Raw genomic sequence first — 27366 nt, forward strand, 5'->3', positions numbered from 1 at the left:
TTCCAAGTCCGCTCTGTTCGTTCTAGTTCTATGTCCAGAGCTGCCATTTCAGTAAGCCAGATGTCACAGCAACACATTCACATAATCCAGATTCATCCTCACTGTCACCTCAGGCTGAGCAATGATCGATCGCTTGTATCATCACGATCAGCAGAATTGTCACGATAAAAGACAACAGTTTAAAAAGTTTAAGGAAAAGTCCTCATAGAACGACATGTACTTGTGACACAGTCAACAGTCATACAGTTATTTTGACTTTCAGATTATTTCAGGTATTTGACAGTGACAGGGATGTAAAGAGATCACGTGCTGTGAAACACGAGTGATGCAACTCTACAACCTAGTGGTAGAAAGCAATACTACAACTGTGACGCACATTCTATTCCTGACTCCTCTCCAACGCAGCGGGGGGCCTGCTGGCTTTTCATTTTCACCCAGGTTTAAGTTAGTCTCCTGGACCAGGCACAGATATACAAATCCGTAATGAAAAGCAGCAGGTGCTGTGGCCTGGAATTCAATTCAAACTTTATTGTTCCGTCTTGCGTCGTGACAATTTAACCCTTTCTATTTCATAAAGCTACCACAGCACGATGAGTCATTCATCTGCAAGTATTTATTCAATAAACATGTGAAATAATTACAATGTTGGCACATTATATATCTCCACCAAATGCAATTCAAAAAGTACTCCCCCCCCCCCCCCCCCATCATCAAACAAAACACACATACATTTCATCTGTATCTAGAAATCATAGTTCAGTATTTCATTCAATACTACATACCATATTATCACTTGTACACATAAACATGAGTTTCTGTTGATGGTAGCACTATTAACATTGTCAGTCGTAGAGAGAATAGGCCGGGTTAGGAATAATAACATCTGACCACTCTGGTCGAATTCTAAATTAAGTGTATAATGAAGAGGATCAGTTGAATAATTAACTTCATTGAAGTTGCAAGAAAGGAAATTAAAAAAACTATGTGACTTGAAGTGTGGACGCATGCAGATCTCTGGCTGGTCCGTTGCTAGTCTGGATAACATGACATAAAACGGAAGAAAACAAAATACGTCATCATAGATAGAATCACAGAGGGAACGTTTTAAGACCATCGAAAATGTCCACACTTTATACAGGCCTGTAATGGTAATACGTTAAATTAAAACTAGGAGTCTTATGTACATTGTCATTGAAAGTTGCCTTGAGAAACAAAATGACGAGGCTGAAACTAAATGGAACATAGTCTGCACCACGAACAACAGTCTATTCCCTATGGTGCAGTAGGTCTGAGCTTAGCCGAGCAGTGTACTATAAAGGGAACAGTGGAGCATTTGAGATGCATTACAGTAGAACAGTGTAATGGGTCGTGACCACTTTATCAACAGCCCTGCGGTCTACTCTAAATACTGAAAGCTTCGTATATAATGCAGCATGTAACAGCAGCACCCTCTTGTGGCGAAACCTATCAACTACAATGAAAAATACAATTTAAAAAACCTATCAAACGCCAGTACACCACCTACGATGGTAGAACGGCAATCGGCTACGTTAATCAGGTTTAACACGAAGAAGAGAAGTGTCACCCTACACCCTATTCCCTACAAAGTGCACTACTTTAAACCAGATCTCGCATAGGAAATAGGGTGTGTTTTGAGACACATCCAGACCCAGTCCTTACATAAGAATTGGCACCCTATTCCCTACATAGGGCACTACTTTTCTCACCCCATTCCCTACATAGGGCACTACTTTTCTCACCCCATTCCCTACACAGTGCACTACTTTTGACCAGGCCCAGTCCTTAACACCAGCAGCCCTTCTTTGAGGCGGCGGCCCCGTCTGTGATGCCCTCCTCCTCCTCCAGGGCGGCGAGGTTGAGCTCGTCTGTGACCGACGCCCTTAGGAGGTCCAGGTCCTTCTTATTGGCTGCCAGGACCTGCTCAGCCAATCGTGTGAAGGACTGGGGTGGAGGGGTGGTAACATGGCACAAGGATAACAGAGAGGTGAAATGTTTTGTTTTGCAATGCTGAAGACTAATTTAACTGTTAGTGCAAATCTGTTTTATGTATATATATCACTGTATATATATATCACTGTATATATATTTTAAATGTAACCTTTATTTAACTAGTCAAGTCAGTTAAGAACAAATTATTATTTACAATGATGGCCTACACCGGCCAAACCCGGACTCGCTGGGCCAATTGTGCGCCGCCCTATGGGACTCCCAATCAAGGTCGGTTGTGATACAGCCTGGATATATCACTGTACACAGTGCCTTCGGAAAGTATTCAGACCCCTTGACTATTCTAAAATTGATTAAATTGTTTTTTGCCCCCTCATCAATCTACACACAATACCCCATAATGACATCACAATACCCCATAATGACATCACAATACCCCATAATGACAAAGCAAAAACAGGTTTTTAGAAATGTTTGCAAAATTTATAAAAAAAGGAAAACTTATATTACATTTACATAAGTATTCAGACCCTTTACTCAGTACTTTGTTGAAGCACCTTTGGCAGCAATTACAGCCTCTAGTCTTCTTGGGTATGACGCTACAAGCTTGGCACACCTGTATTTGGGGAGTTCCTCCCATTCTTCTCTGCAGATCCTCTCAAGCTCTGTCAGGTTGGATGGGGAGCGTCGCTGCACAGCTATTTTCAGGTCTCTTCAGAGATGTTCGATCATATTCAAGTCCGGGCTCTGGCTGGGCCACTCATGGACATTCAGAGACTTGTCCCACACCACTCCTGCGTTGTATTGGCTGTGTGCTTAGGGTTGTTGTCCTGTTGGAAGGTGAACCTTCTCCCCAGTTTGAGGACCTGAGCGCTCTGCAGCAAGTTTTCATCAAGGATCTCTGTGGACTTTTCTCCGTTCATCTTTACCTCGATCCTGACTAGTCTCCCAGTCCCTGCCGCTGAAAAACATCCCCACAGCATGATTCTGCCTCCACCATGCTTCACCGTAGGGATGGTTTCCTCCAGACCTGACGCTTGGCATTCAGGCCAAGCCTGAATCAGACCAGAGAATTTTGTTTCTCATGGTCTGAGAGTCTTTAGGTGTCTTTTGGCAAATTCCAAGCAGGCTTTCGTGCATTTTACTGAGGAGTGGCTTCCGTCTGGCCACTTAAATCAAATTGGTCACATACACAAATGTAGCAGATGTTATTGGTCACATACACAAATGTAGCAGATGTTATTGGTCACATACACAAATGTAGCAGATGTTATTGGTCACATACACAAATGTAGCAGATGTTATTGGTCACATACACAAATGTAGCAGATGTTATTGGTCACATACACAAATGTAGCAGATGTTATTGGTCACATACACATATTTAACAGATGTTATTGGTCACATACACATATTCAGCAGATGTTATTGGTCACATACACATATTCAGCAGATGTTATTGGTCACATACACATATTCAGCAGATGTTATTGGTCACATACACATATTCAGCAGATGTTATTAGTCCATACACATATTCAGCAGATGTTATTAGTCCATACACATATTCAGCAGATGTTATTGGTCACATACACATATTCAGCAGATGTTATTGGTCACATACACATATTCAGCAGATGTTATTAGTCCATACACATATTCAGCAGATGTTATTGGTCACATACACGTGTTTAACAGATGTTATTGCAGTGTAGTGAAATACTTGTGTTTCTAGCTCCAACCGTGCAGTAATATCTAACAATTCACAACAATTAACAAATCTATAGTAAAAGAATGGAATTAAGAAATATATAAATATTAGGATGAGCAATGTCAGAGCGGCATAGACTAAGATACAGTAAAATAGAATACAGTATAACCATATGAGATGAGTAATGCAAAATATGTAAACATTATTATAGTGACTACTGTTCCATTATTAAAGTGGCCAGTGATTTTAAGTATACAGTGGGGCAAAAAAGTATTTAGTCAGCCACCAATTGTGCAAGTTCTCCCACTTAAAAAGATGAGAGAGGCCTGTAATTTTCATCATAGGCACACTTCAACTATGACAGACAAAATGAGGGAAAAAAATCCAGAAAATCACATTGTAGGATTTTTAATGAATTTATTAGCAAATTATGGTGGAAAATAAGTATTTGGTCAATAACAAAAGTTTATCTCAATACTTTGTTATATACCCTTTGTTGGCAATGACAGAGGTCAAACGTTTTCTGTAAGTCTTCACAAGGTTTTCACACACTGTTGCTGGTATTTTGGCCCATTCCTCCATGCAGATCTCCTCTAGAGCAGTGATGTTTTGGGGCTGTTGTTGGGCAACACGGACTTTCAACTCCCTCCAAAGATTTTCTATGGGGTTGAGATCTGGAGACTGGCTAGGCCACTCCAGGACCTTGAAATGCTTCTTACGAAGCCACTCCTTCGTTGCCCGGGCGGTGTGTTTGGGATCATTGTCATGCTGAAAGACCCAGCCACGTTTCATCTTCAATGCCCTTGCTGATGGAAGGAGGTTTTCACTCAAAATCTCACGATACATGGCCACATTCATTCTTTCCTTTACACGGATCAGTCGTCCTGGTCCCTTTGCAGAAAAACAGCCCCAAAGCATGATGTTTCCACCCCCATGCTTCACAGTAGGTATGGTGTTCTTTGGATGCAACTCAGCATTCTTTGTCCTCCAAACACGACGAGTTGAGTTTTTACCAAAAAGTTCTATTTTGGTTTCATCTGACCATATGACATTCTCCCAATCTTCTTCTGGATCATCCAAATGCTCTCTAGCAAACTTCAGACGGGCCTGGACATGTACTGGCTTAAGCAGGGGGACACGTCTGGCACTGCAGGATTTGAGTCCCTGGCGGCGTAGTGTGTTACTGATGGTAGGCTTTGTTACTTTGATCCCAGCTCTCTGCAGGTCATTCACTAGGTCCCCCCGTGTGGTTCTGGGATTTTTGCTCACCGTTCTTGTGATCATTTTGACCCCACGGGGTGAGATCTTGCGTGGAGCCCCAGATCGAGGGGGATTATCAGTGGTCTTGTATGTCTTCCATTTCCTAATAATTGCTCCCACAGTTGATTTCTTCAAACCAAGCTGCTTACCTATTGCAGATTCAGTCTTCCCAGCCTGGTGCAGGTCTACAATTTTGTTTCTGGTGTCCTTTGACAGCTCTTTGGTCTTGGCCATAGTGGAGTTTGGAGTGTGACTGTTTGAGGTTGTGGACAGGTGTCTTTTATACTGATAACAAGTTCAAACCGGTGCCATTAATACAGGTAACGAGTGGAGGACAGAGGAGCCTCTTAAAGAAGAAGTTACAGGTCTGTGAGAGCCAGAAATCTTTCTTGTTTGTAGGTGACCAAATACTTATTTTCCACCATAATTTGCTAATAAATTCATTAAAAATCCTACAATGTGATTTTCTGGATTTCTTTTCTCATTTTGTCTGTCATAGTTGAAGTGTACCTATGATGAAAATTACAGGCCTCTCTCATCTTTTTAAGTGGGAGAACTTGCACAATTGGTGACTGACTAAATACTGTTTTGCCCCACTGTATGTATATAGGGCAGCAGCCTCTTTGTGCTAGTGATGGTTATTTAACAGTCTGATGGCCTTGAGATAGAAGCTGTTTTCAGTCTCTCGGTGCCAGCATTGATGCACCTGTACTGACCTCGCCTTCTACCATAAAGGCCTGATTGGTGGAATGCTGCAGAGATGCTTGTCCTTCTGGAAGGTTCTCTCATCTCCACAGAGGAACTATGGAGCTCTGTCAGAGTGACCATCGGGTTCTTAGTCACCTTCCTGACCAAGGCCCTTCTCCCCCAATTGCTCAGTTTGGCCGGGTGGCCAGCTGTAGGAAGAGTCTTGGTGGTTCCAAACTTCTTCCATTTAGGAATGATGGAGGCCACTGTGTTCCTGGGAACCTTCAATGCTGCAGAAATGTTTTGGTACCCTTCCCCAGATCTGTGCCTCAGCACAATCCTGTCTCGGAGCTCTATGGTCAATTTCTTCGACCTCATGGCTTGGTTTTTGCTCTGACATGCACTGTCAACTGTGGGACCTTATAATATAGACAGGTGTGTGCCTTCCAAAGCATGTCCAATCAATTGAATTGACCACAGGTGGACTCCAATCAAGTTGTAGAAACATCTGAAGGATGATCAGTGGAAACAGGATGCACCTGAGCTCAATTTCAAGTCTCATAGCAAAGGGTTTGAATACTTATGTAAATAAGGTATTTCTGTTTTTTAATTTGAAAATCAGTTTTTGCTTTGTCTGTACGGGGTATTGTGTGTAGATTGATGAGGAGAAAAAATATAATTTAATCCATTTTAGAATAAGGCTGTAACGTAACAAAATGTGGAAACAGTCAAGAGGTCTGAATACTTTCCGAATGCACTGTACATACACTACCGGTCAAAACTTTGGCGTCACTTAGAAATGTCCTTGTTTTTTAAAGAAAAGCACATTTTCGTCTATTAAAATATCATAAAATTGATCAGAAACAGTGTAGACATTGTTAATGTTGTAAATGACTATTGTAGCTGGAAACAGCTGATTTTTAATGGAATATCTACATAGGTGTACAGAGGCCCATTATCAGAATCCATCACCCCTGTGTTCCAATGGCACGTTGTGTTAGCTAATCCAAGTTTATAATTTTAAAAGGCTAATTGATCATTAGAAAACTATTTTGCAATTATGTTAGCACAGCTGAAAACTGTTGTTCTGATTAAAGGAGCAATAAAACTGGCCTTATTTAGACTAGTTGAGTATCTGGAGCATCAGCATTTGTGGGTTCGATTACAGGCTCAAAATTGCCAGAAACATAGAACTTTCTTCTGAAACTCGTCAGTCTATTCTTGTTCTGAGAAATGAAGGCTATTCCATGCTTGAAATTGCCAAGGAACTGAAGATCTCGTACAACGCTATTCCCTTCACAGAACAGCGCAGACTGCCTCTAACCAGAATAGAAAGAGGAGTGGGAGGCCCCGGTGCACAACTGAGCAAGTACAGTTTGAGAAACAGACGCCTCACAAGTCCTCAACTGGCAGCTTCATTAAAGAGTACCCGCAAAACACCAGTCTCAACATCAACAGTGATGAGGCGACTCCGGGATACTGGCTTTCTAATCAGAGTTGCAAAGAAAAAGCCATATCTCAGACTGGCCAATAAAAATAAAAGATTAAGACGGGCAAAAGAACCCAGACACTGGACCGAGGAGTGGTCAGCAAAGTCACCGGATCTCAACCCTATTGAGCTGTTGTGGGACCAGTTTGACCGTATGGTACATAAGAAGTGCCCATCAAGCCAATCCAACTTGTGGGAGGTGCTTCAGGAAGCATGGGGTGAAATCTCTTCAGATTACCTCAACAAATTGACAACTAGAATGCCAAAGGTCTGCAAGGCTGTAATTTCTGCAAATGGAGGATTCTTTGACGAAAGCAAAGTTTGAAGGACACAATTATTATTTCAATTAAAAATCATTATTTATAACCTTGTCAACGTCTTGACTATATTTCCTATTCATTTTGCAACTCATTTCATGTTTGTTTTCATGGAAAACAAGGACATTTCTAAGTGACCCCAAACCTTGGAACGGTAGTGGGTGTATATACATATGTACAGTACCAGTCAAAATTTTGGACACACCTACTCATTCAAGGTTTTTTCTTTATTTTTTACTATTTTCTAGTTTGTAGAGAAATAGTGAAGACATTAAAACTATGAAATAACACATATGGAATCATTTAGTAACCAAAAAATCATTAAACAAGAGTTTGCAAATCTGTCATCAAGGCAAAGGTTGGCTACTTTGAAGAATCTCAAATATGTAGAAAATAGTAAAAATAAAGAAAAACCCTGGAATGAGTAGGTGTGTCCAAACTTTTGACTGGTACTGTATATATATATATATATATCACTGTATATATCACTTGGACTCTGGGAGATACAGACTAAGACAAAGTGACTCAGGATGAAATGTTGTTCCATTATACAGTTAATAATAGTTTGCGTACCAGTAGACCGGCCGTGGTGCTTGGCTTTGGCCTGTGACAGACAGGCGACCATACACAGTGTTTGTTCAGGAGCTGTCAGCCACTCACCTCTGTGATGTTATAGTTGGTGGAGGCACTTGTCTCAAAGAAGTCCATCCCATAATCCTTGGCCAGCTTGTTGCCCTGTTCTGTAGCTACCTGCCTCTTCTCCTCCTCGTCTGACTTGTTCCCTATGAGGATCTTCTGGATGTTATCAGGAGCATACTGAGAGAGAGGGAGGGATGGAGATGGGGAGAAAGGAAGAGGGGGGGAGAAAGGAAGAGGGGGAGGGATAAAGAGGGGGAGAGGGACAGAGAGGGGAGGGAGAGAGCGAGACAGAGAGTGAGTCATTCCGTCTGATTTGACAAAAGCACCTGTGCCGTAATAAAACATTTTGGCCAGAACCTATAACCCCCGACCCACTTGATCTCACCTCGTCCACATCGCTGGCCCACTTCATGATGTGCTGGAAGGATCGCTCACTTGTGATGTCGTAAACCAGGAAGATTCCCTGAAGAGAGGAGAAGAGAGAGGGGAGAGCAGAGGAGAGAGGAAGGTAGGAGATGAATGGGAAGGGAAGGGAAGAAACATGTCATCTGATTCTGTTATGGTTGTCACAGCAACACCTCGTAGTATAGTATCCATGGGTGATAAGGGTGGTGAGTGGACAGGAGGAAACTGTTACAATGACACTAACTAGGGCGGCAGGTAGCCTAGTGGTTAGAGCGTTGGCCAGTAACCGAAAGGTTGCTGGATCGAAGGTTAAAAATTAAAATAAAACTAGCACCAGGAAACTGTTACTATGACACTAACTAGCACCAGGAAACTGTTACTATGACACTAACTAGCACCAGGAAACTGTTACTATGACACTAACTAGCACCAGGAAACTGTTACTATGACACTAACTAGCACCAGGAAACTGTTACAATGACACTAACTAGCACCAGGAAACTGTTACAATGACACTAAATCAAATCAAATTTATTGGTCACATACACGTGATTAGCAGATGTTATTGCGGGTGTATCGAAATGCCTGTGCTTCTAGCTCCGACAGTGCAGTAATATCTAACAAATTACACAACATATACCTTATACACACAAATCTAAGTAGGAATGAATTAAGACTATAGACATATGGACGAGCGATGTCAGAGCAGAACGGACTAAGATACAGTAAAATAGTATAGAATACAGTATATACATATGGACGAGCGATGTAAGATACAGTAAAATAGTATAGAATACAGTATATACATATGAGATGAGTAATGCCAGATAGTGCCATTCCTTAAAGTGGCCAGTGATTTCTAGTCTGTGCCTGTAGGCAGCAGCCTCTGATGTGCTAGTGATGGCTGTTTAACAGTCTGATGGCATTGAGATAGAAGCTGTTTTTCAGTCTCTCGGTCCCTGCTTTGATGCACCTGTACTGACCTCGCCTTCTGGATGATAGCTGAGTGAACAGGCCGTGGCTCGGGTGGTTGTTGTCCTTGATGATCTTTTTGGCCTTCCTGTGACATCGGGTGCTGTAGGTGTCCTGGAGGACAGGTAGTTTGCCACTAACTATCACCAGGAAACTGTTACTATGACACTAGCACCAGGAAAATGTTACAATGACACTAACTAGCACCAGGAAACTGTTACAATGACACTAACTAGCACCAGGAAACTGTTACAATGACACTAACTAGCACCAGGAAACTGTGGCAATGACACTAACTAGCACCAGGAAACTGTGACAATGACACTAACTAGCACCAGGAAACTGTGACAATGACACTAACTAGCACCAGGAAACTGCTAAAAGCAACCCACCATACCTACAGTATATCTGTTGACGTACAACTGCAGCTCTAGCTACAAGTGCAATGCATGTTCAGAAGGGAGAGTAACCTTATCTCCAGGCCACTTGCTCGATCCAGCTGGTGGATTAGACTAAATAAAGTGTAGAGTGGAGCTACAGTAACATTATGTTACCTGATCTGACCTCGTACCTGCAATATCACGAGGAAGAGGAGTTATGTTACCTGATCTGACCTCGTACCTGCAATATCACGAGGAAGAGGAGTTATCTTACCTGGTCTGACCTCGTACCTGCAATATCATGAGGAAGAGTAGTAATCTTACCTGTGCTCGTCTGTAGTACTGCTTAGTGATGGTCTGATATCTCTCCTGTCCTGCTGTGTCCCTGGAAGAAATCAAACGTCAAACACCCTCTCTTAGGAAATGACCATACAGGCGGTGAATAGTGATAATATCAGAATATGTTTCCATCCACGGTGGATCTTTGTGAGTTCAAAAAAGGTTTTTATCTTGAGATACGAGTCATTGCAAAGGGCTTTGTGCACTACAGAGAGGGGATCTCCTTTGTCTGAACACTTGTTTATCCAGTCTGTAAGCAGCAGTATGGGGTAAGCATGAACAAGAGTGTCTCATAAATGACTAACATGATGTATATGTAAAATATGAATGAAGCTGCTTTGGTTTACCATATCTGTATCCGCACTTTGATGCCATCTATCTCTAGCGTCTTCATTTTGAAATCGACTCCTGAGAAGAGAAAAAGAACAGACAAGTCAATATTGTGACTATGGAAACCTCAGATTAATTCATCCTATTTAATGTGTGGAGGGGTTAGGTGAGGTAAGGTGAGGCGTGGTAAGGGGGGGGAGGTACGGCGGGGCGGGGCAAGATTTTCTCCTCTGTTTTCTACCCTAAACTATTAGACTAATACGTTTTTGCCCGATCTGAAATACTCTCTCAGACTAATACGTAGGTAAACATACATGGCATTTAAACACCACAATAATCACAGGTAAGTCATTAAACAGCTCTAACCAATGAACCCAACTAAAAAAGCTAAAAGACTCACAAACCATTACTCATTATCTAAGGCTCCACTCTAGTGAAGGGTTAACTGTGGCAAATCAATACTCAGTCCCTCAGATACTCTGACTTAAAGAGAGAGATGCCTGTCGTGTGGTTTTTATCAGTTACATTCCTCCTCTACTCAGCCTGAGCATGCCCTCTATTGAAAATGAGCAGTGTAGATGACAGAAATACTGCTTTCAAACTGCAGTGTGTTCACTTGATAAGGGCCTTGGCACTGAAACTCATCTGTAGACCCTGTAGCCACACTCTCAGACCTTCAGACTTAACCAGTGAGATGCCCATTGTGGCTGATATACACCTCATCTGTTGACGGGGCACTCCCATGAGAAAGATACTCCGATAGATGTGACATATTGCTTTTGTACTTCAGTGTGTTCATTCGAAACGAGTCTCATCTCGGCACGCATGTCTAAAACACGATAGACAACTAGTGACACTATCACAGGCCTACTTTTCAAACTGCTGTGTGATCGCTTGATCCAGTCTCTGCACTCAGACACTCATCTCATCTAAAACACTATAGTCACTCTCTCACAGGCCTGGGCCAAGACTGGAGTTCACTCCACTTCAGGGAGAGACAGAGAGGCCTGTTAAAATAGTAAAGCAGCCTGCTGTGTGACTACTACACTCTTTTTAAGAAAGGGTTTCTACCTAGAACCTAAAATGGTTCTTCGGCTGTCTCACAGGAGAACCCTTTGAGGAACCATTTTTGGTTCCAGGTAGAAACCTTTTGTTTCAAGGTACGACCCTTTTGGGATCTATATAGGACCCTTTCCACAGAGGGTTCTACATGAAACCCAGAAGGGTTCTATCTGGAACCAAAAAGGGTTCTACCTGGAAAAAAAAGGGTTATCCTAAGGGAACCCTTTTTTCTAAGAGTGTAGAACTGTGTGACTACTAGGACTGTGTGACTACTAGGACTGTGTGACTACTAGGACTACGTGACTACTAGGACTACGTGACTACTAGGACTGTCTGACTACTAGGACTGTGTGACTACTAGGACTGTGTGACTACTAGGACTGTGTGACTACTAGGACTGTGTGACTACTAGGACTGTGTGACTACTAGGACTATCTGACTACTAGGACTGCGTGACTAATAGGACTGTGTGACTACTAGGACTATCTGACTACTAGGACTGTCTGACTACTAGGACTATCTGACTACTAGGACTGCGTGACTACTAGGACTGTGTGACTACTAGGACTGTCTGACTACTAGGACTGTCTGACTACTAGGACTGCGCGACTACTAGGACTGCGTGACTACTAGGACTGCGTGACTACTAGGACTGTGTGACTACTAGGACTATCTGACTACTAGGACTGTCTGACTACTAGGACTGTGTGACTACTAGGACTGCGTGACTACTAGGACTGTGTGACTACTAGGACTATCTGACTACTAGGACTGTCTGACTACTAGGACTATCTGACTACTAGGACTGCGTGACTACTAGGACTGTGTGACTACTAGGACTGTCTGACTACTAGGACTGTCTGACTACTAGGACTGCGCGACTACTAGGACTGCGTGACTACTAGGACTGCGTGACTACTAGGACTATCTGACTACTAGGACTGTGTGACTACTAGGACTGTGTGACTACTAGGACTGTGTGACTACTAGGACTGTGTGACTACTAGGACTGTGTGACTACTAGGACTATCTGACTACTAGGACTATCTGACTACTAGGACTGTGTGACTACTAGGACTGTGTGACTACTAGGACTATCTGACTGCTAGGACTATCTGACTACTAGGACTGTGTGACTACTAGGACTGTGTGACTACTAGGACTGTGTGACTACTAGGACTGTGTGACTACTAGGACTGTGTGACTACTAGGACTGTGTGACTACTAGGACTGTGTGACTACTAGGACTATCTGACTACTGGGACTGTGTGACTACTAGGACTGCGTGACTACTAGGACTATCTGACTGCTAGGACTATCTGACTACTAGGACTGTCTGACTACTAGGACTGTCTGACTACTAGGACTATCTGACTACTAGGACTGTGTGACTACTAGGACTGCGTGACTACTATGACTATCTGACTACTAGGACTGTGTGACTACTAGGACTGTGTGACTACTAGGACTGTGTGACTACTAGGACTGTGTGACTACTAGGACTGTGACAGCTAGGACTGTGACAGCTAGGACTGTCTGACAGCTAGGACTGTCTGACAGCTAGGACCGTCTGACAGCTAGGACCATCTGACTACTAGGACTGTCTGACAGCTAGGACCGTCTGACAGCTAGGACTGTCTGACAGCTAGGACTGTCTGACAGCTAGGACCATCTGACTACTAGGACCGTCTGACAGCTAGGACCATCTGACAGCTAGGACCATCTGACTACTAGGACTATCTGACTACTAGGACTGTCTGACTACTAGGACTGTCTGACTACTAGGACTGTCTGACAGCTAGGACTGTGACTACTAGGACTGTGTGACTACTAGGACTGTGTGACTACTAGGACTGTCTGACAGCTAGGACTGTCTGACTGCTAGGACTGTCTGACTGCTAGGACTGTCTGACAGCTAGGACTGTCTGACAGCTAGGACTGTCTGACAGCTAGGACTGTCTGACAGCTAGGACTGTCTGACAGCTAGGACTGTCTGACAGCTAGGACTGTGTGACAGCTAGGACTGTGTGACAGCTAGGACTGTGTGACAGCTAGGACTGTGTGACTACTAGGACTGTGTGACTACTAGGACTGTCTGACAGCTAGGACTGTCTGACAGCTAGGACTGTCTGACAGCTAGGACTGTCTGACAGCTAGGACTGTCTGACTACTAGGACTGTCTGACTACTAGGACTATCTGACTACTAGGACTGTCTGACTACTAGGACTATCTGACTACTAGGACTGTCTGACTACTAGGACTGTCTGACTACTAGGACTATCTGACTACTAGGACTGTCTGACTACTAGGACTGTCTGACTACTAGGACTATCTGACTACTAGGACTATCTGACTACTAGGACTGTCTGACTAGGGAAGGAGTATGCAGACCGTGGCACAGTGAAAGGTCACAGGCTTGTCTTGCCTGGGACTGGGAGGACATGAAGGCTCTTGCTCTCTCCCTCTTTCTCTCTCTGTGTCTTGCTTCTCTCCAAGCATCTCTCTCTCTTCCCCGCACTCTTTCTATGCTTCTCGCTCTCCCCGTCTCTCCCCATCTCTCCCCAGTCTCTCCCCAGTCTCGCCCCAGTCTCGCCCCAGTCTCTCCCCAGTCTCTCCCCGTCTCTCCTCGTCTCTCCCCGTCTCTCCCCAGTCTCTCCCAGTCTCTCCCAGTCTCTCCCTCTCCATCCCCGTCTCTCCCAGTCTCTCCCAGTCTCTCCCTCTCCATCCCCGTCTCTCCCAGTCTCTCCCCGTCTCTCCCTCTCCGTCTCTCCCAGTCTCTCCCCGTCTCTCCCAGTCTCTCCCTCTCCATCCCCGTCTCTCCCCGTCTCTCCCCAGTCTCTCCCCAGTCTCTCCCCGTCTCTCCCCAGTCTCTCCCCAGTCTCGCCCCAGTCTCGCCCCGTCTCTCCCCAGCTATCTAAGACGTCCTCTCGAATAGATGAATGGGAAGTGTCGGCTCAGCTATCTAAGACGTCCTCTAGAATAGATGAATGGGAAGTGTTGTCTCAGCTATCTAAGACGTCCTCTAGAATAGATGAATGGGAAGTGTTGGCTCAGCTATCTAAGACGTCCTCTAGAATAGATGAATGGGAAGTGTTGTCTCAGCTATCTAAGACGTCCTCTAGAATAGATGAATGGGAAGTGTTGGCTCAGACGTCCTCTAGAATAGATGAATGGGAAGTGTTGTCTCAGCTATCTAAGACGTCCTCTAGAATAGATGAATGGGAAGTGTTGTCTCAGCTATCTACGACGTCCTCTAGAATAGATGAATGGGAAGTGTTGTCTCAGCTATCTACGACGTCCTCTAGAATAGATGAATGGGAAGTGTTGTCTCAGCTATCTAAGACGTCCTCTAGAATAGATGAATGGGAAGTGTTGTCTCAGCTATCTACGACGTCCTCTAGAATAGATGAATGGGAAGTGTTGTCTCAGCTATCTAAGACGTCCTCTAGAATAGATGAATGGGAAGTGTTGTCTCAGCTATCTACGACGTCCTCTAGAATAGATGAATGGGAAGTGTTGTCTCAGCTATCTAAGACGTCCTCTAGAATAGATGAATGGGAAGTGTTGTCTCAGCTATCTACGACGTCCTCTAGAATAGATGAATGGGAAGTGTTGTCTCAGCTATCTAAGACGTCCTCTAGAATAGATGAATGGGAAGTGTTGTCTCAGCTATCTAAGACGTCCTCTAGAATAGATGAATGGGAAGTGTTGGCTCAGCTATCTAAGACGTCCTCTAGAATAGATGAATGGGAAGTGTTGTCTCAGCTATCTAAGACGTCCTCTAGAATAGATGAATGGGAAGTGTTGTCTCAGCTATCTAAGACGTCCTCTAGAATAGATGAATGGGAAGTGTTGTCTCAGCTATCTACGACGTCCTCTAGAATAGATGAATGGGAAGTGTTGTCTCAGCTATCTAAGACGTCCTCTAGAATAGATGAATGGGAAGTGTTGTCTCAGCTATCTACGACGTCCTCTAGAATAGATGAATGGGAAGTGTTGTCTCAGCTATCTAAGACGTCCTCTAGAATAGATGAATGGGAAGTGTTGTCTCAGCTATCTAAGACGTCCTCTAGAATAGATGAATGGGAAGTGTTGGCTCAGCTATCTAAGACGTCCTCTAGAATAGATGAATGGGAAGTGTTGTCTCAGCTATCTAAGACGTCCTCTAGAATAGATGAATGGGAAGTGTTGTCTCAGCTATCTAAGACGTCCTCTAGAATAGATGAATGGGAAGTGTTGTCTCAGCTATCTACGACGTCCTCTAGAATAGATGAATGGGAAGTGTTGTCTCAGCTATCTAAGACGTCCTCTAGAATAGATGAATGGGAAGTGTTGTCTCAGCTATCTAAGACGTCCTCTAGAATAGATGAATGGGAAGTGTTGGCTCAGCTATCTAAGACGTCCTCTAGAATAGATGAATGGGAAGTGTTGTCTCAGCTATCTAAGACGTCCTCTAGAATAGATGAATGGGAAGTGTTGTCTCAGCTATCTAAGACGTCCTCTAGAATAGATGAATGGGAAGTGTTGGCTCAGACGTCCTCTAGAATAGATGAATGGGAAGTGTTGTCTCAGCTATCTAAGACGTCCTCTAGAATAGATGAATGGGAAGTGTTGTCTCAGCTATCTAAGCATATGGAAGATCTGATAGAATATATCACAGTAGTGTTCAAACATCCGGTGTAGGATTGAAGAAGAAACATGTTCTTGAATAAGGTGAGAGGGGTTTTCATATTGTAAAGGGAATTCCGGGGGGTAGCCCCGACAGGGACTCGACCCCGGGTCCAGCGACTGTCAACTGTCAACACATTAGCCAGTATGCCAAGAGATCCAAACCCCTTTTTATTTATTTATTTGTATTTTATTTAACATTTTATTTATTTAACTAGCCAAGTCAGTTAAGAACAAATTCTTATTTACAATGACGGCCTAACCCGGCCAAACCCTAACGACAATGAGCCAATTGTGCGCCGCCCTATGGGACTCCCAATCACGGCCGGATGTGCTACAGCCCAGGGTCGAACCAGGGTCTGTAGTGACACCTCCAGCACTGAGATGCAGTGCCTTAAAACCTCTGCGCCGCTCGCCACCCTTGATGAGGTAGCTACAATATGATCACTATGTGTGTAACGGTTGACTTGCAGTCCAAAGTGTTTTGTCACAGTGTCTGTGCTCTGTGAATGAAACGGACACAGTCTAGCAAAGACACTGTTCTATGACTCTCCACCCCATCACATCACACCCAGCCGTGACAATGAAGCTCAAATACAGCTCCCCTCTGAGAAAGCGGTGGCTAATTGGTCATGGTAGTGTTTCATCACAATCTGCAAGGCGGAGAAGCTGCTAATAGGTACAAGGAAGTGACTGGTCTAATTATCTTGAACACAGCTCACTTCCACCTTCATTAGGTGATGACACGTCAGGAGTGTACTGTAGGTAGTAGGCCTAAAACTGACAGACAGGCTTTTATATTGGACACATGGATACTGGGACACTGGGGAGAGTGGGGCCTGTCTTACCCTAAAACATGGCTATGTGGTTGTCTTACCTGCCTTAGTTGAATGCACTGACTGCAAAATCGTTTAGGATTAGAGAGTCTGCTAAAAGACTAAAATACAAATGGCTTTAGACAGTGATAGGAGTATACAGCCACATCTCAGGGAATGCATCTGTCACACAGTGTTAGAGACCTTGCAACAATACAGTAACTTTCCCCCCCAAAAAAACATCCCAGCTTTTCCAGAAATCCTGGCAGGAAGATTCCTAGATTCAGGAGGGAATAACTAGGAAATCCCAGAATCCACCGACCAGGATTTCTGGAAAACCTGGGAATTTTGGGGAAAGTTAACGGAATTTTGCAAACCCTATAAGAGTGAATCAGAGTGGTTCTGCTGACTAAGGCAATGCCAAGCCATTCACAGTACTGTAGTCTTCAGGGCACTCTATTTTCTTAGGACACAAACAGAAAGCTTGTCCATTGTAAACTACATTGACTGCACTGAAACATACAAAGGACAGGGGAAGGGAGGGAGAATAAACAAAAGCGTCCACCATGGGGCATGTACGGCAAAGAAAACAAGCAGCTTTCAACTAACCTATTAAGTGTGTTTTACCCAGAGTTGATATAGTATTTAGTGTTTACAGTGTGTTTTACCCAGAGTTGATATAGTATTTAGTGTTTACAGTGTGTTTTACCCAGAGTTGATATAGTATTTAGTGTTTACAGTGTGTTTTACCCAGAGTTGATATAGTATTTAGTGTTTACAGTGTTTTTTACCCAGAGTTGATATAGTATGTAGTGTTTACAGTGTGTTTTACCCAGAGTTGATATAGTATGTAGTGTTTACAGTGTGTTTTACCCAGAGTTGATATAGTATTTAGTGTTTACAGTGTGTTTTACCCAGAGTTGATATAGTATTTAGTGTTTACAGTGTGTTTTACCCAGAGTTGATATAGTATTTAGTGTTTACAGTGTGTTTTACCCAGAGTTGATATAGTATGTAGTGTTTACAGTGTGTTTTACCCAGAGTTGATATAGTATGTAGTGTTTACAGTGTGTTTTACCCAGAGTTGATATACACTGCTCAAAAAAATAAAGGGAACACTAAAATAACACATCCTAGATCTGAATGAATGAAATATTCTTATTAAATACTTTTTTCTTTACATAGTTGAATGTGCTGACAACAAAATCACACAAAAATTATCAATGGAAATCAAATTTATCAACCCATGGAGGTCTGGATTTGGAGTCACACTCAAAATTAAAGTGGAAAACCACACTACAGGCTGATCCAACTTTGATGTAATGTCCTTAAAACAAGTCAAAATGAGGCTCAGTAGTGTGTGTGGCCTCCACGTGCCTGTATGACCTCCCTACAACGCCTGGGCATGCTCCTGATGAGGTGGCGGATGGTCTCCTGAGGGATCTCCTCCCAGACCTGGACTAAAGCATCCGCCAACTCCTGGACAGTCTGTGGTGCAACGTGGCTTTGGTGGATGGAGCGAGACATGATGTCCCAGATGTTCTCAATTCGATTCAGGTCTGGGGAACGGGCGGGCCAGTCTATAGCATCAATGCCTTCCTCTTGTAGGAACTGCTGACACACTCCAGCCACATGAGGTCTAGCATTGTCTTGCATTAGGAGGAACCCAGGGCCAACCGCACCAGCATATGGTCTCACAAGGGGTCTGAGGATCTCATCTCGGTACCTAATGGCAGTCAGGCTACCTCTGGCGAGCACATGGAGGGCTGTACGGCCACCCAAAGAAATGCCACGCCACACCATGACTGACCCACCGCCAAACCGGTCATGCTGGAGGATGTTGCAGGCAGCAGAACGTTCTCCACGGCGTCCCCAGACTCTGTCACATGTGCTCAGTGTGAACCTGCTTTCATCTGTGAAGAGCACATGGCGCCAGTGGCGAATTTGCCAATCTTAGTGTTCTCTGGCAAATGCCAAACGTCCTGCACGGTGTTGGGCTGTAAGCACAACCCCCACCTGTGGACGTCGGGCCCTCATACCACCCTCATGGAGTCTGTTTCTGACCGTTTGAGCAGACACATGCACATTTGTGGCCTGCTGGAGGTCATTTTGCAGGGCTCTGGCAGTGCTCCTCCTGCTCAAAGGCGGAGGTAGCGGTCCTGCTGCTAGGTTGTTGCCCTCCTACGGCCTCCTCCACGTCTCCTGATGTACTGGCCTGTCTCCTGGTAGCGCCTCCATGCTCTGGACACTACGCTGACAGACACAGCAAACCTTGCCACAGCTCGCATTGATGTGCCATCCTGGATGAGCTGCACTACCTGAGCCACTTGTGTGGGTTGTAGACTCCGTCTCATGCTACCACTAGAGTGAAAGCACCGCCAGCATTCAAAAGTGACCAAAACATCAGCCAGGAAGCATAGGAACTGAGAAGTGGTCTGTGGTCACCACCTGCAGAACCACTCCTTTATTGGGGGTTTCTTGCTAATTGCCTGTAATTTCCACCTGTTGTCTATTCCATTTGCACAACAGCATGTGAAATTTATTGTCAATCAGTGTTGCTTCCTAAGTGGACAGTTTGATTTCACAGAAGTGTGATTGACTTGGAGTTACATTGTGTTGTTTAAGTGTTCCCTTTATTTTTTTGAGCAGTGTATAACAAATTATATTTTAGGCTTAGGGGTTAGGTTCCGGCTTAGGGGTTAGGTTCCGGCTTAGGGGTTAGGTTCAGGCTTAGGGGTTAGGTTCAGGCTTAGGGGTTAGGTTCCGGCTTAGGGGTTAGGTTCAGGCTTAGGGGTTAGGTTCCGGCTTAGGGGTTAGGTTCCGGCTTAGGGGTTAGGTTCCGGCTTAGGGGTTAGGTTCCGGCTTAGGGGTTAGGTTCCGGCTTAGGGGTTAGGTTCCGGCTTAGGGGTTAGGTTCCGGCTTAGGGGTTAGGGATAGGGGTTAGGGATAGGGATTAGGGGTAGGGCATTGGGGTTAGGGTTAGGTTAGGGAAAATAGGACTTTGAATGGAAATCAATTGTTTGGTCCCCACAAGGATAGTAAAACCAACGTGTGTGTGTGTGAACACTATATTGATAGTCAGAGTGGTGTTAGCCAGTGTTGGTCAGTCGGTCTGGATCTATACCTCTCTGTGGACTCAATGTGGTTTGTTTGATCTAGACAAACTGCATCCCAAATGGCTCCCTATTCTCAACATAGTGCACTACCTTTCACCAGAGCTCTATGGCCCCTGGTCAAGAGTAGTGCACTATTCAGTGAATAGGATGTCACTTGGTAGACAGCCAATAGCAGACAGGCACATGAGTGGCCATCTGTAACCCTGTGCATAGAAGCTGTTGTCTTGTAGCAGACAGACACATGAGTGGCCATCTGTAACCCTGTGCACAGAAGCACTGTTGTCTTGTAGCAGACAGACACATGAGTGGCCATCTGTAACCCTGTGCACAGAAGCACTGTTGTCTTGTAGCAGACAGGCACATGAGTGGCCATCTGTAACCCTGTGCACAGAAGCACTGTTGTCTTGTAGCAGACAGACACATGAGTGGCCATCTGTAACCCTGTGCACAGAAGCACTGTTGTCTTGTAGCAGACAGACACATGAGTGGCCATCTGTAACCCTGTGCACAGAAGCACTGTTGTCTTGTAGCAGACAGACACATGAGTGGCCATCTGTAACCCTGTGCACAGAAGCACTGTTGTCTTGTAGCAGACAGACACATGAGTGGCCATCTGTAACCCTGTGCACAGAAGCACTGTTGTCTTGTAGCAGACAGACACATGAGTGGCCATCTGTAACCCTGTGCACAGAAGCACTGTTGTCTTGTAGCAGACAGGCACATGAGTGGCCATCTGTAACCCTGTGCACAGAAGCTGTTGTCTTGTAGCAGACAGACACATGAGTGGCCATCTGTAACCCTGTGCACAGAAGCTGTTGTCTTGTAGCAGACAGACACATGAGTGGCCATCTGTAACCCTGTGCACAGAAGCTGTTGTCTTGTAGCAGACAGACACATGAGTGGCCATCTGTAACCCTGTGCACAGAAGCACTGTTGTCTTGTAGCAGACAGGCACATGAGTGGCCATCTGTAACCCTGTGCACAGAAGCACTGTTGTCTTGTAGCAGACAGACAGACACATGAGTGGCCATCTGTAACCCTGTGCACAGAAGCTGTTGTCTTGTAGCAGACAGACACATGAGTTGCCATCTGTAGCCCTGTGCACAGAAGCACTGTTGTCTTGTAGAAGACAGACACATGAGTGGCCATCTGTAACCCTGTGCACAGAAGCTGTTGTCTTGTAGCAGACAGACAGACATATTACCTCTCCACTCCTGGCTGGAATACCTGGCTGCACCTGCAACCCACCAAGGTATTTGATCTGACGTAGCCGGCTGGGCAAGCTGGAGCAGTGGACAGAGAACAGAACACTATATTCTAGAACACAATATTCTTTGCACCAGAGAACACCACAGAGATATCACTAGGGATGTAGTTCTATGAAGAACACTCCAGGTTCTAGAACTCCTTTAGACAGAGAACACCACAGAGATATCACTAGGGATGTAGTTCTATGAAGAACACTCCTGGTTCTAGAACTCCTTTAGACAGAGAACACCACAGATATATCACTAGGGATGTAGTTCTATGAAGAACACTCCTGGTTCTAGAACTCCTTTAGACAGAGAACACCACAGAGATATCACTAGGGATGTAGTTCTATGAAGAACACTCCTGGTTCTAGAACTCCTTTAGACAGAGAACACCACAGAGATATCACTAAGGATGTAGTTCTATGAAGAACACTCCTGGTTCTAGAACTCCTTTAGACAGAGAACACCACAGAGATATCACTAGGGATGTAGTTCTATGAAGAACACTCCTGGTTCTAGAACTTTAGACAGAGAACACCACAGAGATATCACTAGGGATGTAGTTCTATGAAGAACACTCCTGGTTCTAGAACTCCTTTAGACAGAGAACACCACAGAGATATCACTAGGGATGTAGTTCTATGAAGAACACTCCTGGTTCTAGAACTCCTTTAGACAGAGAACACCACAGAGATATCACTAGGGATGTAGTTCTATGAAGAACACTCCTGGTTCTAGAACTCCTTTAGACAGAGAACACCACAGAGATATCACTAGGGATGTAGTTCTATGAAGAACACTCCTGGTTCTAGAACTCCTTTAGACAGAGAACACCACAGAGATATCACTAGGGATGTAGTTCTATGAAGAACACTCCTGGTTCTAGAACTCCTTTAGACAGAGAACACCACAGAGATATCACTAGGGATGTAGTTCTATGAAGAACACTCCTGGTTCTAGAACTCCTTTAGACAGAGAACACCACAGAGATATCACTAGGGATGTAGTTCTATGAAGAACACTCCTGGTTCTAGAACTCCTTTAGACAGAGAACACCACAGAGATATCACTAAGGATGTAGTTCTATGAAGAACACTCCTGGTTCTAGAACTCCTTTAGACAGAGAACACCACAGAGATATCACTAGGGATGTAGTTCTATGAAGAACACTCCTGGTTCTAGAACTCCTTTAGACAGAGAACACCACAGAGATATCACTAGGGATGTAGTTCTATGAAGAACACTCCTGGTTCTAGAACTCCTTTAGACAGAGAACACCACAGAGATATCACTAGGGATGTAGTTCTATGAAGAACACTCCTGGTTCTAGAACTCCTTTAGACAGAGAACACCACAGAGATATCACTAGGGATGTAGTTCTATGAAGAACACTCCTGGTTCTAGAACTCCTTTAGACAGAGAACACCACAGAGATATCACTAGGGATGTAGTTCTATGAAGAACACTCCTGGTTCTAGAACTCCTTTAGACAGAACACCACAGAGATATCACTAGGGATGTAGTTCTATGAAGAACACTCCTGGTTCTAGAACTCCTTTAGACAGAGAACACCACAGAGATATCACTAGGGATGTAGTTCTATGAAGAACACTCCTGGTTCTAGAACTCCTTTAGACAGAACACCACAGAGATATCACTAGGGATGTAGTTCTATGAAGAACACTCCTGGTTCTAGAACTTTAGACAGAGAACACCACAGAGATATCACTAGGGATGTAGTTCTATGAAGAACACTCCTGGTTCTAGAACTTTAGACAGAGAACACCACAGAGATATCACTAGGGATGTAGTTCTATGAAGAACACTCCTGGTTCTAGAACTTTAGACAGAGAACACCGTAGAACTCTAGAAATGGGAACTTTCACCAAGTTCTTCCAAAATTCTATCCTAGAATGTTGATAATGTGTATAATGTACTCCAGGCAACAGTCATCAAAATGCCAACAGTCATCAAAATGCTTAGAATTATCTCATATATACATTTTCTAATGGTATCAGGTATTTATTTTATATTCAGTGTTAAAATAAAGAAAAGTACATAATTTGCATAATTAGTGTGGTGTATTTTCATTTTTGATAACATTAGCATAAAGGGGTGGAACAAGGCTGGAACCCCAATAACGTCCTCTGACTAGGCCTACCTACATTCACCTGCGCTGTCTACACGGCCTGATTATTACTGCTGTTGTCACGTTCTGGTGCATAATACAACTTGTGCGTCAATAGCAGAATACCCTGGGAAAAATATACATGTTTGGGTCTAGATTACAACTATTTATCCATACACTATACTGTATATTCAAAAGTATGTGGACACTTCTTCAAATTAGTGGATTGAGCTATTTCAGCCACACCCTTTGCTGACAGGTGTATAAAATCAAGCACACAGCCATGCAATCTCCATGGACAAACACTGGTAGTAGACTGGCCTTACTGAAGAGCTCAGTGACTTTCAACATGGTGCCGTCATAGGATGCCACCTTTCCAACAAGTCAGTTTGTCAAAATTCTGACCTGCTAGAGCTGCCCCCGGTCAACTGTCAGTGCTGTTATTGTGAAGTGGAAACATCTAGGAGCAACAACGGATCAACCGCTAAGTGTAAGGCCACACAAGCTCACAGAACGGGACCTGTACTCGGTTGCAACAATCACTACCGAGTGCCAAACTGCCTCTGGAAGCAACGTCAGCACAATAACTGTTTGTCGGGAGCTTCATGAAATGGGTTTCCATGGCTGAGCAGCCGCACGCAAGCCTAAGATCATCATGCGCAATGCCAAGCGTCGACTGGAGTGGTGTAAAGCTCGCCGCCATTGGACTCTGGAGCAGTGGAAACACATTCTCTGGGGCTGTTTTTCATGGTTCGGGCCCCTTTGTTCCAGTGAAGGGAAATCTTAACGCTACAGCATACAGTGACATTCTAGATGATTCTGTGCTTCCAACTTTGTGGCAACAGTTTGTGGAAGGCCCTTTCCTGTTTCAACATGACAATGCCCCCGTGCACAAAGCGAGGTCCATACAGAAATGGTTTGTCGAGATCGGTGTTGAAGAACTTGACTGGCCTGCACAGAACCCTGACCCCAACCCCATTGAACACCTTTGGGATGAATTGGAACACCGACAGCGAGCCAGGCCTAATCGCCCAACATCAGTGCCTGACCTCCCTAATGCTCTTGTGGATGAATGGAAGCAAGTCCCCGCAGCAATGTTCCAACATCTAGTGGAAAGCCTTCCCAGAAGAGTGGAGGCTGTTTTAGCAGCAAAGGAGAGACCAACTCCATATTAATGCCCATGATCTTGCAATGAGATGTTAGACGAGCAGGTGTCCACATACTTTTGGTCATGTAGTGTACTTTACATTGTTTGTGAGATGAAACATAATAGCACTATAATCTGAATGTTAATTTTCGTAAATTGCTTTAATTTCAGCGCATCTAATTTGTAAACATTTCTAATTATTACTTTTTTAAATTCCACAAAAAAATTAACACCCATAAAAAATAAAGTTATTTCTCTTTCTTGTGATGTAAGTATCCAGATGATGTGTTAAATCCCTGATGCAACAGAAAGACAATGTATTCCGTTGAGTCTATTTCAGCCATTACCAGGGTGTGTTTGACAGGTCATTACAAAAACAACTAGAAGCACAAGGAAGAGAATGAAAGTGTCACAGGAGTCAAATGAAAGCAATCGATCCGGCGAGATTTAAGCGACAAGTGGATTTTGAACCCCTCAAACACAGGAAATAGATGGCTGAAAAAGAGGGATCCTCAGATGGAAGGGACATGCAGGTTGCTAGTGTACTTTACTAGTCCTGTATTAAAGGACCGAATGTCTGTTTTTCAGCCCCCCACTCCCCACACACACTGCTTCCATGGCTACCGGTTAATGCAACCAATTACTTCCTATAATACTGCCTTCCTCTCTGCAGAGGGAGAACTGTATATGTGTCCCAAATGGCACCCTACTTTTGACCATGGTACGGGCCCTGGTCAAAAGTAGTGCACTGCATAGGGAATAGTGTTCCATTTGGGACCGTATCTGATATTTCTCTGTGATGTCCCTGAACCCGGGGAGGAGGAGTTCAACGGGCAGTCACAGAAAGGAAACCTGCCTTGACTGGGAAGATAGGAGAATGACTGGTACAGGTCGGTAAAAGGGGAGGACAGGGCTGTCCTGATAGCTTATTTCACTGGCCTCAATAGGAAGGCAGTAGAGTAGAGTCAGGAGCTGTTCATTTGGGGAATGTAGTATGACAGTCCATATTAACTAAAGGGGCAAACCTTGTTGCAGCCTACGGACCGTAGGCTACTGCTTTAATGCTCTCTCTCTCTCTCTCTACAAGGGTTGGACCGAGGCAAAGCAATGACCAAGGATGAAGAGTAGGTGAAATTACACTATGTTGCATGGCAATGACTTTTATACTATTAGTAACTATAATATATATATTATATTGCAGTAAAATGACAAGCCATGTAGATTATGTATATATTTCAGATCAAAATAAAATCATATTTTATTGTTCACTGCGCTGAATGCGCTGAATGCGCTGAATACAACACGAGTAGACTTCACAGTGAAATGCTTATTTACGAACCCATTTCCAACAGTGCCGAGATAAAAGGTAAGACAAATTATTTGCTGAATAAAAAAAAGTAAAGTGTAACACAATAAAAAAAAACAATAAGGCTATATAGAAGGAGGGGTACCAGTAGTTGAGGTAATTGTGGGTAAAAGTGACACATTTTCCCACCAAAAAATGTCACTTTACTTTTGTTCACGTGCATTTCTTCTAGTAAAAGAAGCAGCTATTCACAAAAAGATTGTGTAACGAATGTGTCCCAATAGTTTCTGACAGTTACTGATAGTCCCATTGGTTACATAACCTCTTGGAATACTCTACTTGTATTCATGCATTTTACTTGGTTCAAAATAACATAAACATATTCAATATCATGTTCATAGTTTGCAGATAGCATCTAATGTGGTATATGCCATGTATCACTCTGTATCCAGGTAGCAACTGTAGCAAGTGTAGCCTACTGGTGGTCATCATTAGTGCAGTTGGATATTTTACCAAGTGGATGCCCCCCCCCCGCAAGTTATCGTTTTGATTTGTCCTGCAACTGGCTGTTCTGTTTTTTTATTAATGAAACTAATTGGTATTGTAATCAGAGCTCAGATATGCAAAACAATACAAATATACAGTGCTTTGAAATAGAGAGGGACACTTCATTTTAATACACAATTGGGCTATTTGTAAAATGTCTAATAGCAAATTGGTACATTCTGCACAAAGAAAATGTAGAATAATGTACATGCTCTTTTCAATAGGCTAATTGATATAGCGGCAATAGCCTATTCGATTAGACTATTTAGCCTGGAGATAATCAGATCTGATTAGGTGCATTCTGATCAATTTCCCCCCCCCCCAACAAAAAATTATTCATGCATCAAAGGAACGGTCTTACCGATTGTGGAAATGTGAGACGGGTGAAATTCGTTGTCCGTGAATCTGCATAATAAACATGTTTTTCCAACCCCCGAATCTCCGAGAAGCAGGAGTCGGAAGAGCACATCATATTGCTTAGCCATAGCGTCTTAGAAATTAGAACAGCCAGCAAGCTAACTCAGCAACGAATTTCCAAAAGCAACACAGCTACACCCCAGCCCATGTCTGCCCAAAATGCAATGAAGTCTTTGGGTACTCTTTCGAGAAACCGGTGAGCAGCTCTGTCTATCAAACCAGGAGGAGCGGTCTCTTTGATAACAAAGCCGAGCTATAAGAGAAGGGTCCAGATTCCACCCAGCCCTCTCCTCCTCTGATGGGTGCGGTGGCGGGGGAAGCTCTCGGCAGCATCCGCTTTTCACTTGACATCACGGACACACGAGATGGTTGGTTGAGAAAGCGCGGGAGTAACAAAGTACAGAAGAAAC

The 27366-nt window shown here is 43.9% G+C and overlaps 1 protein-coding gene across 1 annotated transcript; it reads right to left on the bottom strand.

The window, feature by feature from the left end:
* Positions 1 to 513: 513 nt before the first annotated feature.
* LOC139582523 (ras-related protein Rab-15-like) lies at positions 514 to 27280 on the bottom strand. The gene is made up of 6 exons (XM_071412601.1): positions 26901 to 27280; positions 10515 to 10575; positions 10153 to 10213; positions 8457 to 8534; positions 8093 to 8248; positions 514 to 1962 (listed from the first exon to the last, which is right to left on the bottom strand). Exons 1-6 carry the CDS (start codon positions 27022 to 27024, stop codon positions 1804 to 1806), a joined length of 639 nt encoding a protein of 212 aa, XP_071268702.1. The 5' UTR covers positions 27025 to 27280; the 3' UTR covers positions 514 to 1803.
* Positions 27281 to 27366: the final 86 nt, after the last annotated feature.

This window comes from Salvelinus alpinus, chromosome 8 (assembly GCF_045679555.1).
Source record: "Salvelinus alpinus chromosome 8, SLU_Salpinus.1, whole genome shotgun sequence".
Classification (NCBI taxonomy): Eukaryota; Metazoa; Chordata; class Actinopteri; order Salmoniformes; family Salmonidae; genus Salvelinus; species Salvelinus alpinus.